This window comes from Siphateles boraxobius, unplaced genomic scaffold (assembly GCF_051911475.1).
Source record: "Siphateles boraxobius isolate OS27281-9 unplaced genomic scaffold, OSU_SipBor_1 10, whole genome shotgun sequence".
Lineage (NCBI taxonomy): Eukaryota > Metazoa > Chordata > Actinopteri > Cypriniformes > Leuciscidae > Siphateles > Siphateles boraxobius.
The window spans coordinates 1145001-1155000 of NW_027508700.1; the positions used below are offsets into that span (position 1 = coordinate 1145001).

Here is a 10000-nt window from a genome sequence, read left to right on the forward strand (position 1 = left end):
GTCCGCAGTGCTTCAGGAGTGTGTGTGTGTGTGTGTTACCCCGTGTGTGTGTGTGTGTGTGTGTTACCCTGTGTGTCTGTGTGTGCGTTACCCCGTGTGTGTGCTGCAGCAGGCGTATGGTCCGCAGGCGTCCGCAGTGCTTCAGGAGTGTGTGTGTGTGTGTGTGTGTTACCCCGTGTGTGTGTGTGTTACCCTGTGTCTGTGTGTGCGTTACCCCGTGTGTGTGTGTGTGTGTTACCCCGTGTGTGTGCTGCAGCAGGCGTATGGTCCGCAGGCGTCCACAGTGCTTCAGGAGTGTGTGTGTGTGTGTGTTACCCCGTGTGTGTGTGTGTGTTACCCCGTGTGTGTGTGTGTGTGTTACCCCGTGTGTGTGTGTGTGTTACCCCGTGTGTGTGCTGCAGCAGGCGTATGGTCCGCAGGCGTCCGCAGTGCTTCAGGAGTGTGTGTACATCTCTCTCTGTGCTGTCGGCGGGCAGCGGGCCGACATACAACACACACATCTGCCTCAGATCCTCACACACCTGGAACACACTCACGTCAGCGTCATACAGTCGTGTCTCTGTGTGTGTGCGTGTGCGTGTGTGTGTGTGTGTGTGTGTGTGTGTGTGTGTGTGTGTGTGTGTGTGTACCTGCTGCAGGTGCTGCTGTCGTCCCGACGCTGTCATTTGATGCAGTGTGTTGCTGAATGATGACAACCGAAGGACACTGAGCGAGTACAACTGAACCAGCCGTCTGAACACACACACCACCTACACACACACACACACAGACAGTGAGATACAGATGAACACACCACCTACACACATACACACACACAAACACACACACTCACATAGACTCTCTCTCACACACACACACACAGACAGTGAGATACAGATGAACACACACCACCTACACTCTCACACACATACTCTCACGCACACACACACACACACTCTCTCTCACGCACACACACACACACCTCTCTATCACTGGAGCACTGCTGTCTCCTGCACTGATTGGCCACTGAGCCGTTGGTCTGCACAGCTCCGCCCAGGAACACTGCTGATTGGCCGGACCCGTAGAGGGCGTGGCCAAAGCGGAGAGAGCTGATTGGACAGAGAGACCGTCAGAAGGGAAGGTCTTCAGAGTGTCACGCATCAGATATAGAGTCGAGTACCTGAAGCGATGATCAGACGAGACCTGGTGATCAGAGTCATCTATCTCAGGAAAATCCCACAGTTCATCCAGATGATCCTCAACCACCTGAGAGAGAGAGAGAGAGAGAGAGAGAGAGAGAGAGAGAGAGAGAATCACTGAGACTCAACCAGAGAGAGAGAGAGAGAATCACTGAGACTCAACCAGAGAGAGAGAGAGAATCACTGAGACTCAACCACAGAGAGAGAGAGAATCACTGAGACTCAATCAGAGAGAGTGAGAGAATCACTGAGACTCTAGCCTCCTCCTCCTCTTCCTTCTCTTCCTCTTCCACCTCCTCCTCCACTTCCTCCTCTTCCCCCACTTCCTCCTCCTTCTCTTCCTCCTCATCCTCCTCCTCTTCCTTCTCTTCCTCCTCCTCCTCCTTCTCTTCCTCCTCCTCTTTCTCCTCCTCCTCCTCCTGCTCTTCCTCCTCCTGCTCTTCCTCCTCATCCTCCTCCTCTTTCTGCTCTTCCTCCTCCACTTCCTCCTCTTTCTGCTCTTCCTCCTTTTCCTCTTCCTCTTCATCCTCTTTTCCTCTTCCTCCTTTTCCTCTTCCTCTTTCTGCTCTTCCTCCTCCTTCTCTTCCTCCTCCTCCTTTTCCTCTTCCTCCTTTTCCTCTTCCTCCAACTCCTCTTTCTTCTCCTCTTCCTCCTTTTCCTCTTCCTACTCCTCCTCCTCCTTTTCCTCTTCCTACTCCTCCTCTTTTTCCTCTTCCTCCTCCTCCACTTCCTCCTTCTCCTCCTCTTCCTCCACCTCTTCCTACTCCTCTTTTTCCTCTTCCTCCTCCACTTCCTCCTTCTCCTTCTCTTCCTCCACCTCTTCCTTCTCCTCTTCCTACTCCACTTCTTCCTTCTCCTCCACTTCCTTCACCTCCTCTTTTTCCTCTTCCTCCTCCTCCACTTCCTCCTTCTCCTCCTCTTCCTCCACCTCTTCCTACTCCTCCACTTCTTCCTTCTCCTCCTCTTCCTCCACCTCTTCCTCCTCCTCTTTTTCCTCTTCCTCCTCCTCCACTTCCTCCTTCTCCTCCTCTTCCTCCACCTCTTCCTACTCCTCTTTTTCCTCTTCCTCCTCATCCACTTCCTCCTTCTCCTCCTCTTCCTCCACCTCTTCCTACTCCTCCACTTCCTCCTCCTCCTCTTCCTCCACCTCTTCCTACTCCTTTTTTTCCTCTTCCTCCTCCTCCACTTCCTCCTTCTCCTCCTCTTCCTCCACCTCTTCCTACTCCTCTTTTTCCTTTTCCTCCTCCTCCACTTCCTCCTCCTCTTCCTCCTCCTCTTCTTCCTCCTCTTCCTCCTCCTCTTCCTCCACCTCTTCCTACTCCTCCACTTCTTCCTTCTCCTCCTCTTCCTCCACCTCTTCCTACTCCTCTTTTTCCTCTTCCTCCTCCTCCACTTCCTCCTTCTCCTCCTCTTCCTCCACCTCTTCCTACTCCTCTTTTTCCTCTTCCTCCTCATCCACTTCCTCCTTCTCCTCCTCTTCCTCCACCTCTTCCTACTCCTCCACTTCCTCCTTCTCCTCCTCTTCCTCCACCTCTTCCTACTCCTCTTTTTCCTCTTCCTCCTCATCCACTTCCTCCTTCTCCTCCTCTTCCTCCACCTCTTCCTACTCCTCCACTTCTTCCTTCTCCTCCTCTTCCTCCACCTCTTCCTCCTCCTCTTTTTCCTCTTCCTCCTCCTCCACTTCCTCCTTCTCCTCCTCTTCCTCCACCTCTTCCTACTCCTCTTTTTCCTCTTCCTCCTCATCCACTTCCTCCTTCTCCTCCTCTTCCTCCACCTCTTCCTACTCCTCCACTTCTTCCTTCTCCTCCTCTTCCTCCACCTCTTCCTCCTCCTCTTTTTCCTCTTCCTCCTCCTCCACTTCCTCCTTCTCCTCCTCTTCCTCCGCCTCTTCCTACTCCTCTTCCTCCTCTTCCTCCTCCTCCTCTTCTTCCTCCTCTTCCTCCTCCTCCTCCTAGCAACTTGTACAAGGCAATGATCCGAAATAACAGCTGAGTGTATTGAACAACCTTCAAGTACATTGCTCTGATATCTGAAACAGTGAAATCTATCAAGCCTAGCCAAACACAGAGAATTATCTTTAACATGAGTCCAAGTATACTGACGCTGGTTAGTATGAAAAAACCTCCAAACATCACATAAATCATTCGACTCAATTAAATTAACAAGACAGTTCTTACTGGCTCCATGTGTTTCTGGGTGGTTTCTAACATCACCTCAGGGACATGTATCATCATCACTACTTACTTATTACAGTATTTAGAGTTTAAAACACCCTTTCTGTGCCTACAGTTGGAGCATATACACTAATGAAACTCATTTTTACACTTTCAAATACAGCTTGTATTTTTAATAAACGACCTTCAATGATGTCTTCAGTAACCCAAGTAATGGGTAAAACATCTCTAGAAAACAGGATACCGACTCCACCAGTGTTACTATTCTCATGACTGAGAAACACTTCCCCATCCCAATCTTTCTTCACGCAGTTTCATTTTTAACAGTGCTATGCGTTTCTTGTAAAAAAATGACACTTAATTTCTTAACGTTAAACAAACTGATGAGGGAAACTCTCTCTGCATCCTCTCTGGCACTGTGGATGTTTAAAGAACCCAGCTTTATGTCACATAGCAAATGTTAATTTGCATTTTAACAAAACAGAGAGTTTAACACAAACAAAACACACTTAACCACCATTAGCTATTTTTGCTCTAACTTTTATCATGAATTTTTTTAGACGAAAGATGTCTAGATCTGTAAAGGTCAGTTGGCCGCGGTCTTCTGTGTTCTTCATGAAGAGTTTACCTGAATCAAGGAACAACTTTACATCTGGGAAAAACTCAACTTTAACTGAACTCAACACATCATCTGTGTGTGTGTGTCCACTAACATCACTCTCAGACTCAGTGTGTTCATCAACACATCATCTGTGTGTGTGTGTCCACTGACATCACTCTCAGACTCAGTGTGTTCATCAACACATCATCTGTGTGTGTGTGTCCACTAACATCACTCTCAGACTCAGTGTGTTCATCAACACATCATCTGTGTGTGTGTGTCCACTAACATCACTCTCAGACTCAGTGTGTTCATCAACACATCATCTGTGTGTGTGTGTGTGTGTGTGTGTGTCCACTGACATCACTCTCAGACTCAGTGTGTTCATCAACACATCATCTGTGTGTGTGTGTCCACTAACATCACTCTCAGACTCAGTGTGTTCATCAACACATCATCTGTGTGTGTGTGTCCACTAACATCACTCTCAGACTCAGTGTGTTCATCAACACATCATCTGTGTGTGTGTGTCCACTGACATCACTCTCAGACTCAGTGTGTTCATCAACACATCATCTGTGTGTGTGTGTGTGTGTCCACTGACATCACTCTCAGACTCAGTGTGTTCATCAACACATCATCTGTGTGTGTGTGTCCACTAACATCACTCTCAGACTCAGTGTGTTCATCAACACATCATCTGTGTGTGTGTGTCCACTAACATCACTCTCAGACTCAGTGTGTTCATCAACACATCATCTGTGTGTGTGTGTCCACTAACATCACTCTCAGACTCAGTGTGTTCATCAACACATCATCTGTGTGTGTGTGTTTGTCCACTAACATCACTCTCAGACTCAGTGTGTTCATCAACACATCATCTGTGTGTGTGTGTGTCCACTAACATCACTCTCAGACTCAGTGTGTTCATCAACACATCATCTGTGTGTGTGTGTGTGTCCACTAACATCACTCTCAGACTCAGTGTGTTCATCAACACATCATCTGTGTGTGTGTGTGTGTCCACTAACATCACTCTCAGACTCAGTGTGTTCATCAACACATCATCTGTGTGTGTGTGTCCACTAACATCACTCTCAGACTCAGTGTGTTCATCAACACATCATCTGTGTGTGTGTGTCCACTAACATCACTCTCAGACTCAGTGTGTTCATCAACACATCATCTGTGTGTGTGTGTGTCCACTAACATCACTCTCAGACTCAGTGTGTTCATCAACACATCATCTGTGTGTGTGTGTGTCCACTAACATCACTCTCAGACTCAGTGTGTTCATCAACACATCATCTGTGTGTGTGTGTCCACTAACATCACTCTCAGACTCAGTGTGTTCATCAACACATCATCTGTGTGTGTGTGTGTGTGTGTGTGTGTGTCCACTGACATCACTCTCAGACTCAGTGTGTTCATCAACACATCATCTGTGTGTGTGTGTGTGTCCACTAACATCACTCTCAGACTCAGTGTGTTCATCAACACATCATCTGTGTGTGTGTGTGTGTCCACTAACATCACTCTCAGACTCAGTGTGTTCATCAACACATCATCTGTGTGTGTGTGTCCACTAACATCACTCTCAGACTCAGTGTGTTCATCAACACATCATCTGTGTGTGTGTGTCCACTAACATCACTCTCAGACTCAGTGTGTTCATCAACACATCATCTGTGTGTGTGTGTGTGTCCACTGACATCACTCTCAGACTCAGTGTGTTCATCAACACATCATCTGTGTGTGTGTGTCCACTGACATCACTCTCAGACTCAGTGTGTTCATCAACACATCATCTGTGTGTGTGTGTCCACTGACATCACTCTCAGACTCAGTGTGTTCATCAACACATCATCTGTGTGTGTGTGTGTCCACTGACATCACTCTCAGACTCAGTGTGTTCATCAACACATCATCTGTGTGTGTGTGTCCACTAACATCACTCTCAGACTCAGTGTGTTCATCAACACATCATCTGTGTGTGTGTGTCCACTAACATCACTCTCAGACTCAGTGTGTTCATCAACACATCATCTGTGTGTGTGTGTCCACTGACATCACTCTCAGACTCAGTGTGTTCATCAACACATCATCTGTGTGTGTGTGTCCACTGACATCACTCTCAGACTCAGTGTGTTCATCAACACATCATCTGTGTGTGTGTGTGTCCACTGACATCACTCTCAGACTCAGTGTGTTCATCAACACATCATCTGTGTGTGTGTGTCCACTAACATCACTCTCAGACTCAGTGTGTTCATCAACACATCATCTGTGTGTGTGTGTGTCCACTAACATCACTCTCAGACTCAGTGTGTTCATCAACACATCATCTGTGTGTGTGTGTGTCCACTAACATCACTCTCAGACTCAGTGTGTTCATCAACACATCATCTGTGTGTGTGTGTGTCCACTAACATCACTCTCAGACTCAGTGTGTTCATCAACACATCATCTGTGTGTGTGTGTCCACTAACATCACTCTCAGACTCAGTGTGTTCATCAACACATCATCTGTGTGTGTGTGTGTGTGTGTGTGTGTGTGTGTCCACTAACATCACTCTCAGACTCAGTGTGTTCATCAACACATCATCTGTGTGTGTGTGTCCACTAACATCACTCTCAGACTCAGTGTGTTCATCAACACATCATCTGTGTGTGTGTGTCCACTGACATCACTCTCAGACTCAGTGTGTTCATCAACACATCATCTGTGTGTGTGTGTCCACTAACATCACTCTCAGACTCAGTGTGTTCATCAACACATCATCTGTGTGTGTGTGTCCACTAACATCACTCTCAGACTCAGTGTGTTCATCAACACATCATCTGTGTGTGTGTGTGTGTGTGTGTGTGTCCACTAACATCACTCTCAGACTCAGTGTGTTCATCAACACATCATCTGTGTGTGTGTGTCCACTAACATCACTCTCAGACTCAGTGTGTTCATCAACACATCATCTGTGTGTGTGTGTCCACTAACATCACTCTCAGACTCAGTGTGTTCATCAACACATCATCTGTGTGTGTCCACTGACATCACTCTCAGACTCAGTGTGTTCATCAACACATCATCTGTGTGTGTGTGTCCACTAACATCACTCTCAGACTCAGTGTGTTCATCAACACATCATCTGTGTGTGTTTGTCCACTGACATCACTCTCAGACTCAGTGTGTTCATCAACACATCATCTGTGTGTGTGTGTGTGTGTGTGTCCACTAACATCACTCTCAGACTCAGTGTGTTCATCAACACATCATCTGTGTGTGTGTGTGTCCACTAACATCACTCTCAGACTCAGTGTGTTCATCAACACATCATCTGTGTGTGTGTGTCCACTGACATCACTCTCAGACTCAGTGTGTTCATCAACACATCATCTGTGTGTGTGTGTGTCCACTGACATCACTCTCAGACTCAGTGTGTTCATCAACACATCATCTGTGTGTGTGTGTGTGTCCACTAACATCACTCTCAGACTCAGTGTGTTCATCAACACATCATCTGTGTGTGTGTGTCCACTGACATCACTCTCAGACTCAGTGTGTTCATCAACACATCATCTGTGTGTGTGTGTCCACTAACATCACTCTCAGACTCAGTGTGTTCATCAACACATCATCTGTGTGTGTGTGTCCACTGACATCACTCTCAGACTCAGTGTGTTCATCAACACATCATCTGTGTGTGTGTGTCCACTAACATCACTCTCAGACTCAGTGTGTTCATCAACACATCATCTGTGTGTGTGTGTCCACTGACATCACTCTCAGACTCAGTGTGTTCATCAACACATCATCTGTGTGTGTGTGTCCACTAACATCACTCTCAGACTCAGTGTGTTCATCAACACATCATCTGTGTGTGTGTGTGTGTGTGTGTCCACTAACATCACTCTCAGACTCAGTGTGTTCATCAACACATCATCTGTGTGTGTGTGTCCACTAACATCACTCTCAGACTCAGTGTGTTCATCAACACATCATCTGTGTGTGTGTGTCCACTAACATCACTCTCAGACTCAGTGTGTTCATCAACACATCATCTGTGTGTGTGTGTGTGTGTGTGTGTGTGTCCACTAACATCACTCTCAGACTCAGTGTGTTCATCAACACATCATCTGTGTGTGTGTGTGTGTGTGTCCACTAACATCACTCTCAGACTCAGTGTGTTCATCAACACATCATCTGTGTGTGTGTGTCCACTAACATCACTCTCAGACTCAGTGTGTTCATCAACACATCATCTGTGTGTGTGTGTCCACTGACATCACTCTCAGACTCAGTGTGTTCATCAACACATCATCTGTGTGTGTGTGTGTGTGTGTGTGTGTGTCCACTGACATCACTCTCAGACTCAGTGTGTTCATCAACACATCATCTGTGTGTGTGTGTGTGTGTCCACTGACATCACTCTCAGACTCAGTGTGTTCATCAACACATCATCTGTGTGTGTGTGTGTGTGTGTGTGTGTGTCCACTAACATCACTCTCAGACTCAGTGTGTTCATCAACACATCATCTGTGTGTGTGTGTGTGTGTGTGTGTGTGTCCACTGACATCACTCTCAGACTCAGTGTGTTCATCAACACATCATCTGTGTGTGTGTGTGTGTGTGTCCACTAACATCACTCTCAGACTCAGTGTGTTCATCAACACATCATCTGTGTGTGTGTGTGTGTGTGTGTGTGTGTCCACTGACATCACTCTCAGACTCAGTGTGTTCATCAACACATCATCTGTGTGTGTGTGTCCACTAACATCACTCTCAGACTCAGTGTGTTCATCAACACATCATCTGTGTGTGTGTGTGTGTGTGTGTGTCCACTAACATCACTCTCAGACTCAGTGTGTTCATCAACACATCATCTGTGTGTGTGTGTCCACTAACATCACTCTCAGACTCAGTGTGTTCATCAACACATCATCTGTGTGTGTGTGTCCACTAACATCACTCTCAGACTCAGTGTGTTCATCAACACATCATCTGTGTGTGTGTGTCCACTGACATCACTCTCAGACTCAGTGTGTTCATCAACACATCATCTGTGTGTGTGTGTCCACTAACATCACTCTCAGACTCAGTGTGTTCATCAACACATCATCTGTGTGTGTGTGTCCACTAACATCACTCTCAGACTCAGTGTGTTCATCAACACATCATCTGTGTGTGTGTGTCCACTAACATCACTCTCAGACTCAGTGTGTTCATCAACACATCATCTGTGTGTGTGTGTCCACTAACATCACTCTCAGACTCAGTGTGTTCATCAACACATCATCTGTGTGTGTGTGTGTGTTTGTCCACTAACATCACTCTCAGACTCAGTGTGTTCATCAACACATCATCTGTGTGTGTGTGTGTGTGTCCACTAACATCACTCTCAGACTCAGTGTGTTCATCAACACATCATCTGTGTGTGTGTGTCCACTAACATCACTCTCAGACTCAGTGTGTTCATCAACACATCATCTGTGTGTGTGTGTCCACTAACATCACTCTCAGACTCAGTGTGTTCATCAACACATCATCTGTGTGTGTGTGTGTGTCCACTAACATCACTCTCAGACTCAGTGTGTTCATCAACACATCATCTGTGTGTGTGTGTGTGTCCACTGACATCACTCTCAGACTCAGTGTGTTCATCAACACATCATCTGTGTGTGTGTGTCCACTAACATCACTCTCAGACTCAGTGTGTTCATCAACACATCATCTGTGTGTGTGTGTCCACTAACATCACTCTCAGACTCAGTGTGTTCATCAACACATCATCTGTGTGTGTGTGTGTGTCCACTAACATCACTCTCAGACTCAGTGTGTTCATCAACACATCATCTGTGTGTGTGTGTGTGTCCACTAACATCACTCTCAGACTCAGTGTGTTCATCAACACATCATCTGTGTGTGTGTGTGTGTCCACTAACATCACTCTCAGACTCAGTGTGTTCATCAACACATCATCTGTGTGTGTGTGTGTCCACTGACATCACTCTCAGACTCAGTGTGTTCATCAACACATCATCTGTGTGTG

General features: G+C 46.6%; 1 protein-coding gene and 1 long non-coding RNA gene across 3 annotated transcripts in view; both read right to left on the bottom strand.

Moving 5' to 3' along the window:
- Window positions 1-10000, bottom strand: part of rexo5 (RNA exonuclease 5) — a 30183-nt gene that overhangs the window by 7243 nt on the left and 12940 nt on the right. For both annotated transcript variants that reach the window (XM_077238122.1, XM_077238130.1), the window contains exons 11-14: window positions 1160-1245; window positions 962-1088; window positions 630-749; window positions 384-521 (exon numbers count right to left, since the gene is read on the bottom strand). In XM_077238122.1, coding sequence (XP_077094237.1) covers window positions 384-521; window positions 630-749; window positions 962-1088; window positions 1160-1245 — 471 coding nt within the window. The remainder of the gene's footprint in view (window positions 1-383; window positions 522-629; window positions 750-961; window positions 1089-1159; window positions 1246-10000) is intronic.
- LOC143746354 (uncharacterized) lies at window positions 1509-2683 on the bottom strand. The gene is made up of 3 exons (XR_013206510.1): window positions 2599-2683; window positions 2533-2565; window positions 1509-1899 (listed from the first exon to the last, which is right to left on the bottom strand). It is a non-coding gene; the product is annotated as an uncharacterized LOC143746354 (long non-coding RNA).